At 53.1% G+C, this 24,807-nt stretch overlaps 3 protein-coding genes across 3 annotated transcripts; all 3 read right to left on the bottom strand.

The window, feature by feature from the left end:
* Nucleotides 1-5,745: 5,745 nt before the first annotated feature.
* LOC311194710 (olfactory receptor 14A16-like) lies at nucleotides 5,746-6,678 on the bottom strand (the record flags this gene model as incomplete). The annotated part of the gene is made up of 1 exon (XM_084267910.1): nucleotides 5,746-6,678. One exon carries the CDS (start codon nucleotides 6,676-6,678, stop codon nucleotides 5,746-5,748), a length of 933 nt encoding a protein of 310 aa, XP_084124036.1.
* Nucleotides 6,679-9,069: 2,391 nt separating this feature from the next.
* On the bottom strand, nucleotides 9,070-18,469 carry LOC311194709 (olfactory receptor 14I1-like; the record flags this gene model as incomplete). The annotated part of the gene is made up of 2 exons (XM_084267909.1): nucleotides 9,070-10,025; nucleotides 18,364-18,469. The coding sequence occupies 2 exons, from the start codon at nucleotides 18,467-18,469 to the stop codon at nucleotides 9,070-9,072; spliced, it is 1,062 nt and encodes a 353-aa protein (XP_084124035.1).
* A 732-nt stretch (nucleotides 18,470-19,201) lies between these two features.
* Nucleotides 19,202-21,913, bottom strand: B2M (beta-2-microglobulin). Its single transcript, XM_084268379.1, has 4 exons — nucleotides 21,812-21,913; nucleotides 21,032-21,316; nucleotides 20,811-20,844; nucleotides 19,202-19,472 (listed from the first exon to the last, which is right to left on the bottom strand). Exons 1-3 carry the CDS (start codon nucleotides 21,876-21,878, stop codon nucleotides 20,831-20,833), a joined length of 366 nt encoding a protein of 121 aa, XP_084124505.1. The 5' UTR covers nucleotides 21,879-21,913; the 3' UTR covers nucleotides 19,202-19,472; nucleotides 20,811-20,830.
* Between the last annotated feature and the right edge of the window lie 2,894 nt (nucleotides 21,914-24,807).

The raw sequence follows: 24,807 nt of genomic DNA, 5'->3' as shown, positions 1-24,807 counted from the left end.
AAGTCTTGCACCTGGGAAGGAACAACCATTTGTATCAGTACAGGCTGGGGGATGACCTGCTGGAGAAGAGCTCTATGGAGAAGGACCTGGGGGTCCTGGTAGATGACAGGGTGGCCATGAGCCAGCAGTGTGCCCTGGTGGCTAAGAGAGCCAATGGGATCCTGGGGTGCATCTGGATGAGTGTAGCCAGCAGGTCCAAAGAGGTGATCCTCCCCCTCTACTCTGCCCTGGTCAGGCCCCACCTGGAGTATTGTGTCCAGTTCTGGGCTCCTTGGTTTAAAAAGGACAGGGATCTCCTGGAGAGAGTCCAAAGAAGGGCCACGAAGATGATTAGGGGCCTGGAACATCTCCCCTATGAGGAAAGGCTGAGTAAGTTGGGACTCTTTCAGCCTTGAGAAGACTAAGGGGGGACCTAATTAAAGTCTATAATTATCTTAAGCAGCGGATGCAGGGGGAATCAGCCAGCCTCTTTTCAGTGGTCTGTGGGGACAGGACAAGGGGCAATGGATGCAAGTTGGAGCACAGGAAGTTCCGCACCAACATGCAGAAGAACTTTTTCACAGTGAGGGTGAGGGAGCCCTGGGACAGGCTGCCCAGGGGGTGTGGAGTCTCCATCTCTGGAGATATTCAAGACCCATCTGGACACCTATCTGAGTGATATGTCCTAGGGAGCTGCTTTGGCAGGGGGGTTGGACCTGATGATCTCTTGAGGTCCCTTCCAACCCCTACAATTCTATGATTCTATGATTCTATACTACAAGGCCCTGCTGTTGTCCTGGGCTGAGGCATTGGCTTAGCGGGACAAGAACATGGGCTGATGTGACAGGTAACAGAGTATGGGCTGATCCATTGCTTTACTGGGTGCCCAAAAGCACTGGAGATCCTGAACTGTTAGAAGGCATCTGCTTGAGGCTCTCTCACACACCTGATAGGGATGGTCCAAGATATCCAAAGTCCAGAATCTGGACCTGAAGCCACCTGCAGAGCAGAGGGCTTCTCTTGGGGCATTAATGCCTTGGAGTGGAATGCAAATTGAGACTTACAAATAGAAAAGCAGATAAACTGAACCATGCTCAGCCTAACAGGGGCTCTGCGATGCCAGACAGGCAGCAGAGATGCAGCAGGCATGAGGGAGGCAGCCGCAGGAGGGACTCACATCATCTCCAGAGAGAAGCCACGGGCTGGATCCAGTGACACCCCTGAGCACATCCTGATACAGCTGGAACACCCCCTGATTTCCCTGAGTATCAGCACCACAGACCCATGAGAAAAAACAGTCCAGGGCAGTGATGCCAGACTGGCCGGATCCGCTTCTCTCCCGGACCAGTGTTGCCAGTATGTTGTCAGCCCATGATCCCAGGACACCACAGCCAGCATGCTCTGCAGAGCAGCAGCCCCAGCTCAGGGCCCTGGGAGACCTCTGGGCAAGGACACAACAGGATTGAGTCCAACACCCCACCTCTTCCAAAACTACTTAAAACTAAACCATATGCCTGCCATGAATCAGAGCCAACTGGGAAATGCCTGGTTTTATGCAAGAGAGAACCCCACACTGCTGTGAAGTTTCTCTTTCTGGCACTGGGATGTTCCTGTCACTCTTTTCTAATACCACTAAGGAGACAGAGACACTGGCCAAAATCTTGCTGCAGGGGAGGTTAGAATCAGATGTTCTTTGTGGGCAATTGTATAGCAGCCATACCTAGAACTCTGTAGTGCTTTGGCTGAGATAAACAGCGATCACACTTCAGTAAGTTACATCATCTCCTCAGGATCTTGTGTCCTGTATTAGCACCCAACATGCCACGTTGCAGTTGGCATGTTATGCAGCAAGGGAGATCATCACTTCAGGATTACACCCTGAATAGCACAGCGCTCTTCTTGAACCACCAATCACACTCAGTGCTGACACCTAATGAACTAAATCATCCCACACTATTTCCATGGCATTGAACCCTTTTTTTTTTCTGGGCAGACTGATGCTTATTTTTAAAAGCCAGTGATTTCACTGATGCAGCTGCAATTCTTGCAGTAGTCCTGGTTCCAGCCTTGGGACTCTCACTTGTCCTCTCTGTGCCCAAGAGCTGACTACCTTGAGAGTATGCATTCCTTTCCCACATCTCTTAAAATAAGCAGTTGTGATGGTATAACCCCAGCCTGTTGGGACAAGGGAGAGAACTGGAAGTGTAAAACTGAAAAGCTGGATGGTTTGAGACAAAATAAAATTTACATGATTTCTAAAAAAAAGTTAATAATAATAAAATGAAAGGAAAAGGGAAAAGACCAAGGAGTGAAAAAATCAAACCCAAGACAGACAAGTGGTGCAAGTTAACCCAATTGCTCACCACCAACTGACCAATGCTCAGCCAGCCCCTGAGCAGATCCCACTGCCAACCTCCCTCTTAGGTTTATTGCTGAGCATGACCTCACAAACTAAGGAATGTCCCTCTGGTCAGCTGGTGTCAGCTGTCCTGACTGTATCCCCTCCCTACTCCTCGTGTACCCTCAGCCTACTCCCTAGAGAAGAAGGTTTTGGGGAGGGGTTAGCATAGATTCACCAAGGGGAAGTCATGCCTGAGCAATCTGATAGGCTTCTGTGATGGCATGTCTGGCTGGCTGGATGAGGGGGTTGCTGAGAGCTCACTGGAGGAGAAATCTTCACAGCCCCTCTACCTGGTGAGTCTCTGGGTGCCAGACAGTGCAGCTCTTCCTTTTGACAAGTCACTGAGACTCCTTAACTGGAGCTCTGAGCAGCCAGAAGGTCGGCCAGGTGCCTCTAGTCACTCCTCTGCACCACCATCACCTCTGCCTGACTCATCAGCCCTAGTCTGACCTATCACTTTCTACCAGCAGACAGGAAGATGCAGGCAGCCAGTGCCCAAAGAACTGGCAGCTTTCTGCAGGGCCAAGGTGAGTGCCCAGATACTGGGATGGGGTCTGGGAGTGCTGTAGAGACAGCACAGGGAAATGCCTCCCAGGAGGAGCAACTCCAGGCAGCAGGGATGTGATCAGGGAATGAGAGGAAATGAAAAGAAGTGATGTTTTATAGGGAATTGAATAAACCCAGCATGACCCCCTCCAGTCTAGACCCTTTCCCTGGAGCAAGCCCCCTGGCCTCCTCTCCCACCAGCCAGGCCCCTGCCCTCAGGGTGTGGGGTCCGTGCCATGAACCATCTCCTCTGCAGCCAGAGCTGTGGGGCAGCTCTCCAGCCACGTGCCCAGGTCCCTCTGCAGAGCACAGGCCCGGAGAGCAGCTGTCCTGCAGGGCTGGTGCTGGGGAGGCGGCATTCCAGCTGGGGAAGGGTCACGCTGCCCTGAGGGCCTGGCGGCCTCTGCCCTGGCCTCTCTCAGCCGGACCCTCCCTGGCCTTGCCCGTCCTTCCCCACTGGTCTGAGTTCTGCCTGTATGGCCCTTCTCTTGCTGTCAGGCTCTCTGGGGATGGGAGTTTCACCTGCAGAGTCATGGGATGATCCTGAGGGTCCCTCCATGCAGCTGTGTCCATGGGAGGAAAGTGTCCCAGCTTCTCTCTACACTGTGGGGATGTGGACAGATCAGTTTGTGGGGCTGGGGAAAGAGTTAATTATCTCTTACTTGAAAGTCAAGCTGGGGACCACTGGCTTTCTCATTCGAAGCGTGAGTTACCCTCAGAAATTAAAACCTGTCTCCTTGCTCCTCTGTTTAATTAAAAAGCTCCCTTTTAAGTCCAGTTCTTTTCAATATTTTCATAAACTAGTGCTATGGGTGATACTGTTGTGGGTGTCTATTACAGGCCACCTGATGAAGACGAGGAGGATGATGAGGCCTTCTACAGGCAGCTAACAGTAGCCTCACAGTCGCAGACCCTGGTTCTTATGGAGGATTTTAACTACCCAGGTATTGGCTGGAAGGCTGCCACAGCCAGTTACTCACAGTCCAGGAGGTTGATGATAACTTCCTAATGCAAACAGTGGACCAGCCTACTAGCAGAGGAGCACTGCTGGATCTTGTACTTACTAACATGAGGTCCCTTCCAACTCCTAACGTTCTGTGATCCTGTGATAAACAACCTGGACTCAGGAGTAGAATGTGTCTTAAGTAAATTTGCAGATGGCAATAAATTGGGAGGAACTGTTGTCTCACTTAAAGGTTGAGAGGCTTTGAAGAGAGACCTGGACAGATTAGAGAGCTGGGCAATCACCAACAGCATGACATTTAACAACAGCAAGTGCCAGATTGTGCACCTGGGAAGGGACAACCCTGGATACACACCCAGATGGGGGAATGAGATGCTGCAGGAAAGCCATGTGGGACGGGTGGTTTGACTCTTTCTGGAGGCCAGACACCCACCAAAGTCTCTCTATCATTCCCCTTTTCTGCTGGGCAGGGATGAAAATAGATATTGAGAGGCTGAGGAGTGGAAATAAGAACAGGGAGAGATCATCCTGCAATCAGCGTCACGGGCAGAACAGACTCAGCACAAAATAAAGGCCAGAAACTCTCTAATTGATGGCACTGCCCTGCAGCCCCAGTGACACCAGAGTCGGGTGATGAGAAGCATGGACAGAGCTTAAAGCGGCTCCCCCCACCCCTCCCTTCTTCACAGGCTTCACTTCAGTCAGGATTTTACTCCCTTCTTCCCCCCCATTGTGGCACAGGGAGGGGCAGGGACTGGGGCAATTGGGGTTTGGGTCAGTTCCTCACGAGATGTTTCCTTCTTAGCTGGGGGGGGACACATTCCTCACCCCCTCCCCCGGCTGCACTGTGGGGTCCCACCCACAGCAGACAGTCCTCCATGAACTTCTCCAGTGTGAGTCCTGTCCCACAGGGCTTCAGCCCTTCCCCAGCTGCCCAGTGTGGGTCACTGCTGTGGGGGCAGTCACAAATCACAGCATGTCTCTGTCCCTCAGGCCCAGACTTCTCCAGACTGGTCCTCCATGACCTGCTCTGGCATGGTGTCTCTCGCTCATCTCTGTGTCTCTGTCTCTCTCCACGGGCTGCAGGTGCTGGCAGGGGCTGCCTCCAACGCAGGTCACAGCATCTCCTGTCTGTCTCCCCCTGCTCCAGCGTGGGGCCTCTCCACGGGCTGCAGGTGGGGTCTGGGCCTGTTCCACGGGCTGTGGGGGGACACCCGCTCCACCATGGGTTCCTCCAGGGGCTGCTGGGGCATCTTTCTGTCTGGCACCGGGGGTCCCTCCTCCCTGACCCCAGCCTCCATTGACCTTGGTGCCTGCAAAGTTTCTTACATCTTCTCACTCTCTTCCCTGGTGGCAAAAAGCAGCTGCTTGCAGGTTTATTTCCTCTTAAATATTTTACCACAGAGGTGCTACCACCATCACTGGTTGGCTCAGCTGTGGTCAGCAGCAGGTCTGTCCTTCAGCTGGCTGGTATTTGCTCTGTCAGACCTAGGGGAAGCTTTTAGTAGCTTCAGGCTGATGTCACCCTTGAAGCCCCCGTCCTCCACCAGAACCTCTCCATGCAAAACCACAACAGCAAGTTGACAGCAGATAAAAGAGTTAAGAGGCATCTGAACAATCAAAGAGCAACTGTGCAGGGGAACCCTGAAACCAACTATGTCCAACTAGACTGTTGTGGGGTTGTTCCAGAAACACACTTGAAGTGCTGGGGGTCTGACAGTCTGGGTCAGGACTCTGGAGAAGTGGAATGGGTGTAGACAGTGAAGGGACCTCACAAAACACAGGTAAAATGTCCAAACCAGAGGAAACAACTGACATGAATTCAAAATCAATTTTATGACAAGACAAGGAGAACTTAGGATTTCTGAAAGACTGCTGATGGAATGAGCATCTTCAGAGATTCTCTAAGCTCCTGGTTCCTCATGCTGTAGATGAGGGGGTTCACGGCTGGAGGCATCACTGAGTACAGAACTGCCACCACCAGATCCAGCGATGTGGAAGAGATGGAGGGGGGCTTCAGGTAGGCAAAAAGGGAAGTGCTGATAAACAGGGAGACCACCACTATGTGAGGGAGGCAGGTAGAAAAGGCTTTGTGCTGTCCCTGCACAGAGATCCTCAGCACGGCCCTGAAGATCTGCACATAGGACACCACGATGAACACAAAACACCCACAAGATAAACAGGCACCAAGCAGAAGCATCCACGTTTCTCTGAGGTAGGAGTGAGAGCAGGAGAGCTTGAGGATCTGGGGCATTTCACAGAAGAACTGGTCAACAACATTGCCATGGCAGAGGGGCAGTGAAAATGTATTGACTGTGTTCAGCACAGCATAGAGAAACCCACTGCCCCAGGCAGCTGCTGCCATGTGGACACAAGCTCTGCTGCCCAGGAGGGTCCCGTAGTGCAGGGGGTGGCAGATGGCAACGTAGCGGTCGTAGGACATGACTGTCAGTAGACAGTACTCTGCTACTACCAAGAGGACAAACAAAAAGTACTGAGCAGCACATCCTGCATAGGAGATGGTCTTTGTGTTCCAAAAGGAATTGGCCATGGATTTAGGAACTGTTGTGGAGATGCAGCCCAGATCTAGAACAGAGAGGTTGAGGAGGAAGAAGTACATGGGGGTGTGGAGGTGATGGTCACAGGCTATGGTGGTGATGATGAGGCCGTTGCCCAGCAGAGCAGCCAGGTAAATGCCCAGGAAGAGCCAGAAGTGCAGGAGCTGCAGCTCCCGTGTGTCTGCAAAGGCCAGGAGGAGGAACTGGCTGATGGAGCTGCTGTTGGACATCTGCTGCTGCTAGATATTGTTATGTTCTGTGGAGGAAAATGTAGTTCTTGGTTAGGTCAGACTTGTCTGAGGAAAACATATTGCATGTCTCATTGCAACCCACCTCTCCAACCATCTGTTTAATAAGACCTCCCTGCTGGTCCCTGTCTTCAGCTCTTGGTTTTGCTGGCTGAGGAGCAGAGGGTCTGAAATGGGCTCCCGAGGTTCCTGATTGATACTTCCACAGAGAGGGAGTATCAATCAGGAACCTGTGCCCAGCTCTACTCCCTGGCAGGGCTCACAAAGCCCACTCCTCTGCGTGCTGGGTGCTCACCTCTGCCTGCAGACACCTCCTGGGGCAGGGCACTGCCCAGGGGCAGCTCTGCCTGGGCAGGGGCTACCGGGCAGAGCTCACCAAGCCTGATGTGCCTGTGAAGGGGAAGGGGCTGCTGAGCTGGCTGCAGGCAGCCGGGGACAGCGCTGTGAGGGGCTTCTCCCAGGATCCCTCATCTCTCTGTCTCAGAGACCGGCAGGCTCAGAGGCTTCTCAGCAGAAACAAGCATTTCAATAGGCAGGGCCAAACCCAAACTTCCAGGCTGAGGGTCAGGAAAGGTCCTTCTCTTTCCAGGAGCCACCATCTGTTCCTCTGGAGAAGTGACCCTGGAAATGTCCTGAGGTAAAGCTGAAGCAGTGAAAATCCCTGACCCATGCAGAACACCCTGGGGTGCAGGGATTGTGCTTGGAAGGCACCCCTGGCTGCACCTCCGGCTTCACAGCCCTGCAGCATTCACCTGCAGATCTCTTCTATCATTCTGTGTCCCTACACTGTTGCATCAGGGCAGTTCTGTCTTTGAGCATGTCCCCCTCTTCTATGACAGACAAACTGGAAGAATCCTCCTGGCAGACCCCACACACTGTCTGATGTGCCAGCTTTGGGAGATGCCTCCAGGAACTGACCCTGCACTGCCCGGCACCCACGGACTCACCACGCAGAGTGCTGTGAAGATTTCTCCTCCAGTGAGCTCTCAGCAGCCTCCCTCTCCCAAGTGCCTTTAAGCTCTCTCAGTCTCACAGGTCTCCTGTCAGTGCTGAAGCTGTGCCCTCAGCCCTGATCCTGGGAAGAGCTGTCTCTCTGCAGCACTGCCCGGTTGCCACAAGCTCTGTCCATCCCAGGAGCCCAGCCCAGCAGCAGGGGAGCAGCCCAAGGTGTCACTGTCTCTGTCCCCCCTGGGCTCCCTCCAGGTTTCTCAGGGGAACCTGTTCTGAAACAGGCTGAAGAAACCACAGATGCTCCTTCTCTCAGCTGGGAAGAAAGACTTCATTAAACAGAGTCATGTTTTTGATATGAAAAAGACTTGGGTCTAAGAATTAACTTTAAGTTGTCTCATCTCTACATGGGACACCCAGACAGGGACAGGGATTGATCTCTTTTACTACCCTGGAGAGAAGGGATTCAACCCCCATGCCATGTCAGTGATCCAGGGACTAGATGTGGACTCAGATGCCCCCATCCCACAGCACAGCCCCACAGGAGGTGGGATTCCTCTGGCCCCAGCTCAGGTGTGCCATGACCATCACCACATGCCCCAGCCAAGGTCAGGGCACTGGCTCTGTGTAACTCCAAAGGCAGCCCTGTCTCGTGAGAGGGGGTGCCAAGGCCCTGCAGACAGATACAAGTGGTCAGCAGGGACACCCTGTGCGATGGACCCACTGTGCAGGATCAAGTAAGTGTGGGGATCAGTTTGTGTAGCGTGATTCCCAAGAGATCCCCTTATACTCCTCCCCTCCTCCTACTCTAGGTAGCCTCCTCCAGGTCCTGGAACCTACCCAGCTCCGTCTGCGTCCCTCATGGTGTACCTCAGACACCTCTGCAATGGTCTGGACAAGGAGAGAGGGAGGTGGCCAGGGCTGGCCCATCCCCTGTGCAGGCCTGAGCCCAGCAGGAGGAGGGAAATGGCCCCTCACCCAGGAGCCTGTGGTGAGCAGACACACTGCAAGCAGGCCGTTACTGACAGCACCAGCGAAGGCTCAGTCCAGTCCCATCCCTAACACATTGTCCCTTGCCCTCCTCCCCTCAGCCCATGGAGAGCTCCAGCAAGGCCTTGTGGGGGCAATTTCTTCAGCCTGCTCCCGACCTCATATTTAGAAGAAGTCCTCAACACCCAGATACAGTCACTGAGGAAATCCCTTTTTATTAGAGAGACACGACACAGAGGGACACCTGTAGCATCCTTCCAAACACAGACACGAAGGTCTGTGGGTCAGACAGGCTGGGTTCAGGCCTCTGAAGAAGGGGAGTGGGTGTGTAGACACTACTGGACCAACATGATCATCACAGAGATATTGCCCCAAGCACAGGAAGCCACCAACATGAATTAAAACCTTATTTAATAGCATGACATGGGCAGCTTATTATTTGTGAAAGACTGCTGAATGAATCAGCTTCTTCAGAGAGTCTTTCAGCTCCCGGTTCCTCATGCTGTAGATGAGGGGGTTCACTGCTGGAGGTGCCACTGAGTACAGAAGTGCCACCACCAGATCAAGGGATGCAGAGGAGATGGAGGAAGGCTTCAGGTAGGCAAACATGGCTGTAGTGATGAACAGGGAGACCACGACCAGGTGAGGGAGGCAGGTGGACAAGGCTTTGTGCCGTCCCTGCTCCGAGGGGATCCTCAACACGGCCCTGAAGATCTGTACATAGGACACTACAATGAACACAAAACAAGCAGAAGCTAAACAAAAGCTAAAACCAAGGAGTCCAAACTCTGTGATGTAGTACTCTGAAGAGGAGAGCTTGAGGATCTGGGGGATTTCACAGAAGAACTGGTCAACAACATTGCCATGGCAGAGGGGTATGGAAAATGTACATGCTGTGTGCAAGACAGCGTAGAGAATCCCACTGCCCCAGGCAGCTGCTGCCATGTGGACACAAGCTCTGCTGCCCAGGAGGGTCCCGTAGTGCAGGGGGTGGCAGATGGCAACGTAGCGGTCGTAGGACATGATGGTGAGAAGAGAAAACTCTGCTTCAAACAAGAAGGTGAAAAAAAAGAGCTGAGCAATGCATCCCAAGTAGGAGATGGCCCTGGTGTCCCAGAGGGAATTGGCCATGGCTTTGGGGAGAGTGGTGGAAATGCAGCCCTGGTCTATGAGGGAGAGGTTGAGGAGGAAGAAGTACATGGGGGTGTGTAGGTGATGGTCACGGGCTATGGTGGTGATGATGAGGCCGTTGCCCAGCAGAGCAGCCAGATAGATGCCCAGGAAGAGCCAGAAGTGCAGGAGCTGCAGCTGCCGTGTGTCTGCAAAGGCCAGGAGGAGGAACTGGCTGATGGAGCTGCTGTTGGACATTTCCTGCCTCTGTGCACGTGAACCTGTGGAGAAAGAGTCATTGAAGAATAAGGAGAGACTTCACTGAGGAAAAACAAAGCTTTTCACTTAGACCCTCTCCCTCCTCTACTGTCCTGGTTTTGCCCCAGCTGAGAGCCCAGCACCATGCAGCCACTAAGAGGTGTGTGTGGAGAATTAGGGGCAGGGGAAAGAGGAGGAAAAAGAACTCCAAACAAAACCCCCTAAGGCTCACAAGTTGGGATAAGGACAATGTACTGGGACAGGAGAGAGAGAGAGAGAACAATAACAGGACTTCATAGCAAAATATACAAAACTGGTGAAACACAAAAGTGGTGTCTCACCAAACTGCACAGCTCAGAGCTGCCCCGAAACCAGACTGTCCCCAAAACTGCACGTCCTGGAGCCATACACTCCTCCCCCTCACCAGCCCCTCTTTATGCTGAATATGATGTAACTGGTATGGAACACCCCCTTTGGCCAGTTTGGGTCACCTGTCCTGGCTGTGCCCCCTCCCAGCTTCCTGGGTGCCCCCCACCTTCTCGTTAGAAGGGCCATATGAACATCTGAAAAGTCCTCGGGAACAACAAAAAACATCAGGGTGTTACCAGCACTGCTCTCATCCCAACTCCCAAACACAGTGTTCCACAGGCTGCTAGAAAGAAAATTAACTCTATCCTACCTGAAACCAGGACATTTGTACCATTCCATTCCTTGTACCATTCCATTTCTCGTCAGCATCTCCACTCAGTGCTCAGGAGTGGGGATAGGAGAAGGCAGTTGGGACAGGCTTGGGGTATTCAAAGCTTCCACTCATCTCTCCTGGGGAGTTATCTGAATTTCAGAAACCCTCAGCATTTCTTCTGCTCTCAGGGAGAACAGAGAGTGTCCTGCAAAGCAAAAGGATTGCCTGTGGCTCAGTGCAGCCTGAGGGGAGCTGGTCTGTCCCTCGGATTCATTCTGAGCTGCACCAGGCATCTCCTCCATGAGACAGAGCTATCACAATCACATGTTACCATGAAAAAGGAAAGCAAAAACCCCAGAAATTCAAAGAAAAGTGGGGTCCTGGGTAGAGCAATACAATCTCACCCTGTGTCTAGGTTCCAGCACCCCACTCGTAGGCAAGGCAACCCGTGGCTCATTGCACCAACCCAACAGTGTTTCCTCCAGTGAACCATCTCTGCACTTCTCCACATGGATTTCAGAGAACAGGGAAGGTTTGCCTTCAAAATTCACAGCTTGGAAGAACTTTGGAGCTTTGGAATAGTTGTTATTATTCTAGTGAGCTCACCACAACTGAGGAGTGTCTCCTAAGCCAGAGCTCCCTGACATTCCTGCTGTACTGCCAGTGAAAAGTCCTACAGATGGGTGTCCTGAAGTGAGGGTCAGCTCAGTGCCACCCCCACCCACCGACGTGCCCAGAGCTCCAGGTAACACTGGGACAGGAGGTGAAACACCAAGAAAACCCTCATTGTTCCAGCCAAGGCTGGAAGGCAGTGTCTGATGGGTGGCAGAAACCAGGGGGTCACTGTGGAGGATGTCAGGGAGGTACTGAATCCCCACTGCCACAGCATTTCTGGAAGCAGCTCCTTTTCCCTCCCTGCCAGTGTTTCTGCTGCCTGAAGCTGTCCCTGGAGCTGCTTCTCTCTGCCCATGTCACCTCCTGCTCTGTGCTCACAGACCCAATCCCACCAGCCCTGGACTCACCTCTGCTCTGCAGACCCCTCCTGGCATCAGGGGCTGCCCCAGGGCATCTCTGTGTGTGCAGGGCTCAGGAGAAGCTCTGACAAGCCTAATGAGAACTGAGTGTTCACCACCTTCTCCAGGTGGAGAAACAAATTCCCTTCTCCCACTTCCCACCCAGCCTACAGGACTGGACAACTCAAAGAAAAGTCACCTTACCTTTCAGGAAAATGCTTCCTTGATGTTCTTCTGCAAGAGCCCTTGTTAATGCCCAGGGGTCAGCTGGAGCTGGGAGCAAACCTGACCCATGCAGCACCCATTTGTCAGCAGAAGACCCTAAAATCCAGGGAGAAGACAGCATCAAACCCCGTCCCTCTGATAGTGCAGAAGAGCATCCCTACTCTGGAGAACAATATCCTCCTCTAAAACTGAGGAACAAAGACTATGCTCCTGGCAGATCCCACACACTGCCAGAAGTACCAGCTTTAGAAGGTCCCTCCAGGAACTGACCCTGTACCCACAGACTCACCACACAGAGAGCTGTGAAGATTTCTCCTCCAGTGAGCTCTCAGCATCCATCAGCTCTCCCAGACTCCCAGGTCTCCCCTCGGTGCTGACAGGCAGTGTCCCCAGCCTTGCTGTGCCTGGCAGAGGAGCTGCTCCTGAGAAGAGCTGCCTCTCTGCTGTGCTGCAGCGTTCCACCATCCCAGGAGCTCAGCTCACAGCAGAGGAGCAGGTGAAGGTGTTATATCCTCTGTCCCCTCTGGGCTCCTCGAGGTGTCCCTGGAGCTGAAGTGCTCCAGGCACTGAAGTCCTCCCTGCCCTTCCCTCCCTCAGCTGGGGAGGAATCCTTCTGTCCAGCAGAGTCATTGACCCTGATCAGACCAGAGGTTGTGACCCATGAGGGGCCAGAGGTGGTCCAAGAGCTGTGCAGGGAGATCCAAGGCCCAATGGAGCAATGCCAAGAGGGCAGTCAGTGTCTGAGCAGTGTCTGGGAGCAGTTTCTTTAGCCAGGTGGGGAATTCCTTTAGCCACATGACATGACAGCAGATGGTCATGGTTAAGACAGCTAAACCTGTCCCTCCTTAGCATGCTGTTGACCACCACCCACAGAGAAAGTCAAGCGTGGTCATTGCTATTAGAGCTCAGTCTTTCTCCTCACTCCATTGGCTGGATTTACAAGGCTTCCCCTGAGAAGAACGGCCTTTGTCTCACTGCATCTCCCCACTACCCAACCAAATTCAGGGCAGGGCTCAACGGCATGGGCAGTTCCAGCCCTGCAGTTCCACAAGAGATGGAAGGGCACATGAGCTCCTCTGAATGCCAGTTCCAACAGTGGTAAAACACAGACACCACTGCAGGGAAGGCAAGGATATTAATGGTGTTGGCCACCATGGGTGCATTTTCCCAGGTTGACTTGACTAGTCAAGAAGGAGAAATCAGTTGTTCAACAGAGATGCCTTGGTCTTCTCTGCCTGGCCACCAGCTCCTGCATCTGAATTGCTCCTGTAGATGCTGGATCACATTTCCCTGTCCCCCATAAGGGCTTGAGCTACCCCCATGTATCCTTGAGGCTGTGGCCACTTCTGTGGGGGTGACTGCATCCCCCTCTGAGTGCAGGTGTGAGGCAACAGTTGAAACATCCACAGATGAGTTCTGTCTGTCACAACTCTGACAGCTTCATCTGCAGGACGGTGAGGTGGATCTCCAAATTCTCATGGCTTGTGTCATAAGCCATGGACATGGGCAAGCAAGATGACAACACGTTCTCCTCCTTCTATACAAATATTAATGTACACAGCCCAATCAAAAGCACATTTCTCCCAATGCTTTGTGTAGAGAAATGTTTCTGCAGAGCTGTAAACCAGACAGGCTGTTCCCAGACTGTGTCACATCCACAGGATCATCCAGCCCAGGAGTTTGAATTTGGATTTGCCCTTGCTGGGTATGATAAATCTTCCTATTGACCAAACTCTTCAGAATGTTTGTCCTTAGGAAGACACTCTGCTGGGGGATGGTGTGTGAAGCATTGCCATTGTCCTGGTGAGATACACCCACTGTTCTCCCCTCATAGATAAGGTCCTTTCATTGCAGGAAGCAATGAGGATGGTCAGGCATAATCTGCTTTATGTTCATCCCACCACCTCCTCAGCCACACCCCCAGATATGCCAACCAAGATGTGTACACTGTGGTACACATCCCTCCTGCAAAGTGAAAGTACACAGCCTTTAGATCCCCAGGTCATCCTTGGAGGCTCTTTGAATGATGCCACTTGCCAAGGAGACCCCAAGTCTCTAGGAATTTTCACAGCTGATGGAGTCTGACCTCCCTGTAACATCATCTTGCTCTCTCACTGAATGCTGAATGCAACTCCTCTTGTGATGTGGTCTGAAAAACTTTAGAATCTTAGAACTATAGAATCTCCTGAGTTTGAAGCAACCCACAAGGATCATCACGTCTAACCCCTGACTCTACACAGGGCCAGACAAGTCAGAGCATGTGACTGATGCTCTTGAACTCAGATGCTTCTTGAACTCAGTCAAGTTTGGTGCTTTGACCACTTCCCTGAGTAGCCTGTGCCTGAAGTTCACTGAGACTTTGCAAGCCTCTCCTCGTAAGACTTTCCCTCCAGAACCTTTACTATCCTGGTTGCCCTCATCTGACTACTCTTGTCCAAGAGTAGACAATCTTGAGGGTTGTAATTATCTTCAATGTGTTTTAAAACAAGCAGTTGTGATGCTGGAACCCTAGCCTGGTGGGATGGGGGACAGAATTAGAAGTTTAAAAGAGAGAATTTTCATGGTTTGTGAGGGGAAAAAAATTTTACATATTTTCTAAAAAAGTCAATAAAATAATAATGACCTGTAAGGTAAAGGAAAAAGATCAGAGAGAGAGAAAAATCAAACTCAAGACAGACAAGTGCTGCAAACAAACCCAAATTCCCAGGAGTGCCCAAAGGAGTCCTCTTTCCAGCGAGTCCTGGGGCACTCTCCTTTACATCCCTTTCACCACTTTCACTGTTGCCCACCCTGGGAGCACTTTCACACCTTACAGGCACTGCCTAAGCTTCCACTACCCAGGAATTCCCTAGCCCCAAGGACGTGGAACTTTCACTCCCAGGCAGCCTTTGTTCCTTACAAAAGGCCTTACCAGGCCCAACGATGGGAAGCAGAACTACGCCTCGCCTGAGCCTGCGCTTTGTCTGACAGGCTGGTTCCATAGGCAGCTCCTTCAGGAGTGCCTCAGCTGTCCAGGGAATGTTGTGAGGAGTTGGGTGGGTGAAAAGCAATAGCTCTCCCTAAGAATCCCTCGGTGTTGGCTGGAGTTTGATCAGCGCTCAGTCCCATCTAGTCTCACTCGCAAGGTCCCATCTGGGTCGCCAAAGCTGTCAGCAGTCACAGTCACAAAGAACTCGCTGTTAGTGCAGCCTGGAGTAGCTCAGCACAGGCAGCCTGTTACTAGAGTCCAGCCCGAGCTCTAAGTGCAGTGTATGAGATAACAGGAACAGGCTGCATGCAGAAGAGGAGACTCAATTGTCTTTGAGAAGTAACCAAGTAGTTAGAACAACTAATTAAGAGTCCAGACAACTCGGCATTCCCCTGGGGTCCTGTGGTGAAACCTTGGAAAAAGAAAATAAGAAAGAAGGGAAAGGGAAGCTGAAAAAGGCGTTGTTCAGCATGTACTATAGGGCAGAGGAACTGAAACCGACTGGGAGTGAGCACAGAGGGTGTTCAGCAATTAGAAAGAAGAAGAGCGAAGAAAACACTACAATTTTGGTGGCAGCATTAAGAGAAGATAAAAGACAGAGGAGTCGAGAGCCCTGAAGGCCTTTGGGAAGAGCTCAGTGTGCATGGTGTGAACAAAGGGGACATTGGAAGAGTGAGCGCCCAGAAAGGAGGAGTGGCAGGTGTAAAATACAGGCTCCTGTCAAGAAAGATTGATGGAGACCCAGGGAATCCACCCTCATGGATCTGTTGGTTATGCTCCAGCTGGGGAAACAACAGGGAATAGAATTTTTGGTTGATACAGGAGCAAACTTTTTGGTTTTAAGCCAAGCAGTTCTCAAACTCTTGGAAGCAATTCAGTTACCAGAAAGGGTGGTGATCATGCACTGTGAAGCTCACCAGGAGGGAACTGATGATCAGAACCTCAGCAATTCAATGGCAGGCTAGGAGGCCAAGACACGTTGGAGAGCAGAGGCTTTGTATCAACACCTAAACCACTATCTGCACAGCTTGAATCAGTACAGGCTGGGGGATGACCTGCTGCAGAAGAGCTCTGTGGTGAAGGACCTGGGGGTCCTGGTTGATAACAGGATGGCCATGAGCCAGCAGTGTGCCCCAGAGGCATCAGGAGGAGTGTGGCCAGCAGGTCACAGGAGGGGATCCTCCCCCTCTACTCTGCCTTGGTCAGGCCCCACCTGGAGTGTTGTGTCCAGTGCTGGGCTCCCTGGGATAAAAAAGCCAGGGATCTCCTGGAGAGAGTCCAGAGGAGGCTACAGAGATGATGAAGGGCCTGGAGCATCTCCCCTGTGAGGAAAGGCTGAGTGAGCTGGGGCTGTTCAGCCTGGAGAGGAGAAGACTAAGGGGGGACCTTATTAATGTTTATCAGTATCTTAAGGATGGGATGTAGGGGGAACTGGCCAGCCCCTTTTCAGTGTTTGTGGGGACAGGACAAGGGGCGATGGCTGCAAGCTGGAGCATAGGGAGTTCCACACCAACATATGGAAGAACTTTTCCCCAGTGAGGGTGAGGGAGCCCTGGGACAGGCTGCCCAGGGGGTGTGGAGTCTCCTTCTCTGGAGATAGTCCAGCCCCGTCTGGACACTGACCTGTGCGATATGAGCTGTGGAGCTCATACTTTAAAAATCTGAGTGGGACAAATGGGAAAGGGGGAATTTCCCTGGACAACAATGGCAAATTGACTTCTCAGAAATGCCAAGAAAAGGGGGGTTCTGGTACCCATCACTACTAACAGATGGCTTCTCAGGGTGGCCAGAAGCTATCCCCTGTCTAACAAACGAGGTGATGGGACCCACCAAAGCGCTACTATAGGACATAATGTCAAGGTTTGGGGTTCCTGCAGCAATGTCCTCTGATAAAGGACCACACTTTGCTGCAAAAATAACTTGACAAGTAGGTAGATTCTCAGGAATTGCCTGGGAATTGTGTACTCCACACCAACCTTGAGCAAGCAGCTAGGTAGGAAAGATGAATCACTTAATAAAATTGCAGATAGTAAAACTAGGCCAGGAAGCTGGATTGTCTTGGCCTCTATCATTACACTTCACACTTTTAAGAATTAGAACGAAACCAAGGAGGGGTTGAGTCCTTTTGAAATAACATTTGGAAGACCTTATCTAATACAGGCAGGGACATCAGCTCAGGTGGGGAGTGTTAAGGAGTTGTGTAATAAGCCTGCAAAAACAACATTGGGAAACAGAGAAACTGGTTCTAGGGACCAGAGCCAGAGGTCTCCATGGTCCAGTACACAAAACGATGCCAGGAGATTGTGTGTATGTCAGAGCTCTTTCAGATTTGCTGCTTGAACCCAAATGGGAAGGTCCATTCCAGGTACTGCTAGGTTCTTACCTAGCAAGACTAAAGAAAAAACATCATGGATACATCACAACAGAGTCAAGAAAGCCCCCAAACCATGATGGGAATCAACACCTTCTGGACCTCCGAAGCTTCACCTCCAAAGACAGCAATTTGGGTTCTTGTAACCTTATTGAACTGTAGCTTAGAAGGTGCTGCCATTAATGCAAGTGCTTGGGTAGCTCTTGTAAAGAGTGTTGTAAAATATACCAAAGTTAGTGACTGCTGGGTACGTGGGCAAGCTAATGGTTTTAATTCTCCACTTTCTGGAGTTTCTGTGAGTGACTGGACAGACTTGGATGCATATGAAATGTTTAAAGCCTCCTACTCTTGTTGGACAAAAAGAGGAAGTAGTGTTTACATGAATGTCAGGGAATTCCTCTGTGCCATGAGCTGTATTGGGCAGTGTCAGGGCCCAGGGGGGGTGCACTGGGTCCTGTCCTGCTGTCCAGCTCCCCAGAGAAGGGGGTTTATCAGGGCCTGGGACTGCTTGAGCCCTGAGGGGAGAGGGAGGAGGAGCTGCCCTCCCCAGGGACCCTGCCTCCAGCCTCACCCAGAACTCATCAGGGACAGCAGCTGTCTTCCCACGCTCTCCATCCCAAAGGTTGAAGGTCAAGTGTACCAGCAGCTTGTTGGCCTCCCAGAGCTCGCTGGAGCTGAGGGTGTTCATCCACCCACCAGCACACCAAGCCCAGCTGGCTCACCAAGGCAGGCAGGAGGGCAGCGTCAGCACCCTGGCACATTCTGGCAGGGGGACTGTCCCTGACCCCCAAACCTCCATACTGCAGGCCCTTGGGCTGGCCTGGAGGGAGCTCTGCTTCTCCTGGTAGGACTGGCACAACCTGCCAGTGTGCTTTGCCCATGGGGAGAGAGGAGGTGGGAAAACCACCCCTTCACATTGGCCCAGCAGCAGCCAAACCCTGAAAAGCACCTGGAGAAGAGCAGAGGGCAGATGGAGCGGAATGACCTAATGGGGAGTCCTGAATCCAGGCACAAAGGCACAGCACAGGGGGAGCTGCCAGCTCAGCCCTGGCACATCCCACCAGGTCTGGCCTGTGGTGACACCCCAAGGGTCCCCCACTACCTCTGGGCAGCCCCAGCTGCTGCAGCTTGCTCAACAGGGACTTGCTGTCCATGTGCTTGGCAGCACCAGAGAGGATGAAGCTGAGGGTGGTGATGGTCACCTCCATCCCCTTGGGAAGGTGTTCCCTGCCAGGTCACTGCCTGTCCCTGGAACACTGCTCCCCTGGCCTCTGAGGTCAGCTCCAGGATTTCCTCATACTGCAGGAGAGGCAGCAGGGAAACACTAGAGACAGCCCACCATGGGACACAGGGGGTGTGCCCACCTCCATGGTGTCCAGAGCAGGTCCTGCAGTGCCTGGGCACAGACCAGCTTCAGCTTCACCCAGGCCTGTGAGGGAGGAGGGAAAGCACCATGCCAGGGGAAAAGCAAGCACTGAAAAATGAAAGCAGGCTGACAGGATTCTAGACTCACACCGGCCTTCCCCCTGTGCTGCCCTCTCATGGCCCGGAAAGCCAGGAATGAGTCACCAACGGTACAGCTTCACACCACGTGCCTGCAAGAAGCACCCACCCAAGTTCCCCCTTTGAGTAGGACACCAGTTGCTGCCCCTCACTCCCCACCCAGCTTGAAGGTTGGTAGCCCCAAGACTGCTCTGTCCCCCTTTTTTAACCTTCAGCTCCAGACATAAACCAATTAAAGCTTTAGTTCCTCTTTGGGGGTTGGGTTTCCCCCCCATGGAAAAGCATTCCTGCACCTCCCTCAGCAGGATAAAGAAGTGCAGCCCAGTGCAGTCCCACCACGCTCCAGATCCCCCCACCACCAGTCAGCTCTCAGAGCCAACGACATCAGCTCAGCTTGTCATACAGCTCTGGGAAAAACATCATGGAAACATATCACATCCCCCCCAATTTTATCTTTATTAGAAACCTGTAGAACTACAAGCGTTTACAGAGGTACAGCTGGGTTTTAATCAGTGATAGGCCATTAATAGCTACGTGATAAAAAACCCCAAATCCACCCTAGACTACCAATTGCTTTGCTGAAGTAATTTCATTGTGCAGAATTCCTTCCTGAAGCTCAATGAAGGGAACAGCTCTTCTTCCTTGTATTCATACACAGAAAGGACAGAATCAAGAAGATTATGACTTGCAAAGCGGGCATCTTCAGACCTGTGTGGGGAGAGGAGGCTGGTGTCAGTCAACTCTGCTCACACATTCAGCTCTTAGTATTTTAGGAAAAAAAAACCCTTTTTAAGAAAAAAATCCAACCTGTTTTTTTCACCCTGATGAGCCTCAACTGCAAACAGACTGCCCTCCCAACTGTTTGGAGATAAAAATCCTCCAGAAACAGCTTTTCCAGCCCCCTGCTTGTCAAAGTGCCTCTGCCAGAACAACCCTTGCAGCAGGAGCACAGATATCCTCCCTTTACACTGCCCCCAACCCCTCCCCATAGCTCAGTAAATCCTCTAGTAAAGCCACCGAGCCATGTCCCACCTCCAACCAAGCTTGACATCCTTCACACCGACATCCCACCAGAGCCCTGCAGCCCAGGCAAGCCAGGAGAGTGGCTGCACATGGTGTTTCAGAGTCATTACCTGGAAATGGCTGTACAGTATCAAATCACGGGTCCCTTGACCTCTACATCTCATCTCAAGCAACACTTTAGCCCTTAATGCATCCCTCATAAACATCATTCCAATCCAACTGTTTTTAGCTCTGGGGGAATCTCTTGAACTTTTCCCAGAACCCCAACATCACACTTCAGCCTTCCCGCTGCAAATTAAGGGTGCACCTTCCTTCTGTTGCTCTCCTCCCCACCACCAAAGAGATGGCCAACTGAGCTCCGTGTTCTCTTGTCCCTGGAAGCCTAACACCCCTCCTAGTCTTTGCTGCTCTACTGAGAGGAAGGTCTGGAGAGCTTCAGCAGGAGTGCAGCATTAGACAGTGACAAGCAGAGGACTTTGATCCATCCACACCTCCCCAGGAAGAAACGCCCAGATGGGGTTTTCTCATTTCAGAGGTCTGTTTAACTCACGATTCCACCTGTCTACAAGGCAGGGGTAAAGTTTTTCTGATCTAGTGTGGCAGTTGCTTCAAGGGAGGTCTTGCCAAGGCTTGACCCGGGTGCCGTGAGTAACTACCCAGCCTCTAGCAGGGTACATAAAGAAGACACTCAGTGCTGCAACCACACCAGCTACAGCACACATCTTTGGTTTTCTTTTCCCTACCATTGTCTTGCTGCCAGACCAGAAGCCTTCTTGATTTGCCAGTGTCTCACTGGAAACTGGGGTTAATAATACTACTTTTTTTTTTCCCCCTGAGGGGGAGCAGTTGCTTTTGTTCCTCAGCTTTGCAGACTACAGGCTTCCTCCAGCAGGAAACAGGCACCGAGTCAGGGAACTGCAAGGGTTGGAAGGGACCTCAAGAGATCACCGTGTCCAACCACACAACCCCCAACAAAGCAGGTTCCCTAAATTCCACATTCCCCTTCGCCTCAGCACGACTCACCACCCTGGTCCCAGCACAGCTCAGAAGTCTGGGTCTGCAAAAGAGAAGAGGAGAGCACTCAACAAAGAGCACCCAGGCTCACCCACCGCCTCCTGAGCGCCTTCCAAACCCGCCCCGCCTCAGCACCCCCGTTTCCTGTGCAGAGGAAGAAGCAAACAAGCCCTGCCCCTCCGCCCGCAAACCACAGCGAAGCTCAGAGAGGCAGCCAGGCGCCATCATACCCCATTGGAACACCTGCGGCTCCTTAAAGGCAGCATGATCCACCCGGCAGGCATAGACATCACCCTTGCTGGGGGTGAAGGGCACGTAGACCAGGCGCTCGAACTGCCACTTGTTGTTGAAGGACATGTCGGCGTACTCCACGTTGCTCATGGGCTGCCCGTTCTTGAGGAGGGCGATGTCGATCTTGGGAGGGTGGAAACCGCTCACGAAGCAGTTGAGGGTGTTCTCCTCTCCCTCCCGGGCGTGCTTACGGGAATACACCTCCACCTTTGGCGCCTGGGCCTCTGCAAGGGGGAGCGAGATGCAGGGCTGTCAGTGGGAGCAGAGAAGGCAGCGATTCCCCCCCTCCCACAGGGCATGGCTCCTCTGAGCCCCCAGCCCTGGGCAGCGCTCGCCTCCCTGGGCACGGCTCCCCCCCACGCCCCCGGCTCCCCCTTCACTTCCCGCCCCGGGCGGGGTTGCCCCACGCCGGGACCGGCTCCCCCTTCACTTCCCACCCGGGACCGGCTTCCCCCTCGCCCGCCCCGGGCACGGCTTCCCCCCCCCGGGACCGGCTCCCCCCCTCGCCCGCCCCGGGCACGCCTTCCCCCCCCCGGGACCGGCTCCCCCTTCACTTCCCCCCCGGGACCGGTTTCCCCCCCACACCTCGGGAGCGGCTCCCCCCTCGCTTCCCCCCCCCGGGACCGGCTGCCCCCCCCCTCCGCCCGTCTCCCAGCGGTACCGAGTCGCCTCCCCCCGGCGCCCCGGAGCCCTCCGCGCCTCCCCGGCCGCTCACTCACCGTTCGCCTCGCCCAGTCCGACCAGCATGACCAGCACCAGGACACCCGCCTTGAGCCGCAGCTCCATGGTCGCAAACTACCACCACCGACTGCCTGCGGCTCCGCCCGCCCCGTCCTATATAAACCCTGCCGCGCCCGGCCAATCGCGGCGCGGGGATGCTTCACGCGTCACCAGTCTCCAGGCAGAGAGGGAGCCCAGAGTTTAGGCGAAGCGAGTCGGCGGGGTGCAGCTTCCCTTTCGCTTTCGCTTTAGGCCTGAGGCGGGGGGTGGGGATGGAGGGGGGGGGCGCGCCTCGCCTCGGAGTTTCCCCGGCCCGGGGCTCGCCCCGGCCCTCGCACCAGGGTGTAGTGGAGGGGGGGCAAACGGTATTGTCGCCCCCCGGGCTTTGAGCTGGACAGCGACGGGCTGAGCAGCGGCTGCGGGGCGCTCACGGGGCTCCTGTCCCCGCTCCCAACCCCGCCCCCCCCTTCCCCCCCCCGCAGAAATACAACGGCCGCTTCTGGAGGGTTCTGCCGCCGCGTTACAGCCACGGCCCTTCCTCGCTGAACCTCGGCTTCATGGAGCCGCAGAACTGTCTCTGGAACTTTAGAACTGTCCCGGTTGGAAGGGAGCCTTTAGGTCATGGAGCCCAGAAGCTGCCACCCACCGCTAACCCACGTCCCTCAGTGCTGTGTCCACCCGGCTTTTAAATCCCCCCTGGGATGGTGACCCCACTGCCTCCCTGGGCAGCCCATCCCAACGCCCAACAACCATCCCCAGGAAGAAATGTGTCCTAACATCCAACCTAAACCTCCCCTGGTGCAACTTGGGGCTGTTTCATCTTGTCACGAGGGAGGAAATACCTGTCCCCACCTCACCACAACCTCTTTTTGGGTAGTTGTAGAGAGGAACTACATCTCCCCTCAACCTCCTCTTCTCCAACCTCCTCTCTGACCTCCTCCAACCTCCTCCTCACAAACCTCCTCCTCTCCAGATCACAGAATCACAGAACCACACGGGTTGGAAGGGACCTCAAGAGATCATTGGGTCCAACCCCCCTGCCAATGCAGGGTCCCTAGGATATGTTATGGAGACTTAATCTACTCTATTATCCCACTGAGCAAGATAATTTGTTAAACTGAAATCTTGGTTGAGACTTCTAAGACTCTTGACACTCTTAATTCTTAGAGGATGACTGGTTTCTCATCACCACAAAATTAACGGGGGGTTGGACTCAATGATCCCTTGAGGTCCCTTCCAACCCCACCAATTCTGTGAACAGTGGAGTACAGAAACTATACACCCCCGAGCAACATGTCAGGGGTTCCTAGGGGAGTAACTGGACAGATACTGCAGGACCAGGATGATCTCAGTTTAAAAGACCAGCTTTATCCCTCTTGGTATTACACCAGACAGGTAGCACACCATTAGGGAGCAGAAGCAAGTTACACTTAACTAAAAGGCAGCAGGTTTAGACTAGGTATAAAGAAGACATTTTTCATGATGAGGGAGCAAGGCACTGGAATGGGCTGCTCAAAGAGGTTGAAAGTCTTCAGGGTCAATCTGGATAGGACTTCGGGTGCTTTGATCTAGTGAAAGATGATGCTGAAAACTAATGGTGTGAAGTCTGCTTCAACTTGTGTTTGCATAAATCACAGACTCACCAGGTTGGAAAAGACCTTTAAGATCATCAAGTCCAACCGTCCCTGTCCTGTGCTGACCCAGATCCCTGAGCACCTCATCTCCCCTCTGTTAAACACACCCAGGGGTGGGGACTCAGCCCCTCCCTGAGCAGCCTGGGCCACAGCCCCACAACTCTGCCAGGGAAGAACTTTTCCCTCCCATCTGCTCTGACCCTGCCCTGGGGCAGCTTGAGCCCATTGCCCCTTGTCCCATCTCCTGTCCCCTGGCTGAAGAGACCATTGCCCACCTCTCTGTGTGGGAGGCTGGTTGGTGGCCCGAGGACATGGGCCCCTGAAAGGGCCACACAACGTAGGCCTAGAAGCTGTAAACAATCAAGTATAGAGCTAACAGGATAATCTTTGAACTGTCCTTGAACAGGCATAACATGAGGATGTTGGTTCTGAGAACAGGAGAAAACAGAATGCACCTGGTGGATGCTTTAACCACAAGGCAGAGCTAAAAGGAAGCATGAACTGCTGATGATAGGCAGTAGCAGGAAGGATTAAGCATGTGGACACCAGGCTTGAACCAATGATATGTACAGCGTGTCGTGGGACCGCCTGGAGATCAGTATGGAAGACCCAAAGATTTGATGAATAAACGAAAGGAGCTGCTAACTCATATTGAGCCATCTCTTGATTTCCAAATCCCATCTCCAACATCTCTGCACCCTCCTGGCAGGACAGTGTAGGTGGTGAGAAGGTCTCCCCACAGCCTCCTCTTCTCCAGGCTGAACACTCCAAGCTGTCCCTTTGTGATTCCAAGAGTAAAGGCTATTGTTCTCCAAATGAGAGCAGAGTAGACTAAACCAGCCATGGCCTTGACAAGATAACGCCATCAAAGTACAATGTGGGTTACTGCTCAGATGGTTGGTTCAAAGCCTGTGTGTCAGTGCCACGGCCCGGCGGCTGCAGGATGGGTTGACGCTGCCGTGTGAGTGCAGCACCGAGTCACCAGTGTCAGACACAAGAGCCTGGAGTGGTCAATGGCTTGATGTCCAGATGGAGAGGGGTGACAAGGGGTGTCCCTCGGGGATCCCTACTGGGACCAGTGTTGTTTAATATCTCTATTGATGGCACAGACAGAGGGATGGAGTGCACCTTCAGCAAGTCAGCCGATGACAGCAAGCTGCGTGGTGTGGTGAACACACCAGAGGGATGGGATGTCATCCAGAGGGACCTGGAGCAGCTGGAGAGGTGGGCCTGTGCAAACCTCATGAAGCTCAACAAGGACAAGTGCCAGGTCCTGCACTTGGGTCAGGACAATCCTTGTTATCGACACAGGCTGGGGGTGATGTGATGGAGAGCAGCCCTGCGGGAAGGGGCTTGGGGTA

Source organism: Gallinula chloropus (genome assembly GCF_964237585.1).
Source record: "Gallinula chloropus genome assembly, chromosome: 9".
NCBI lineage: Eukaryota > Metazoa > Chordata > Aves > Gruiformes > Rallidae > Gallinula > Gallinula chloropus.
The sequence above is the reverse complement of the archived record's forward strand: the minus strand, read 5'-3'. Positions and strand labels throughout refer to the sequence as shown.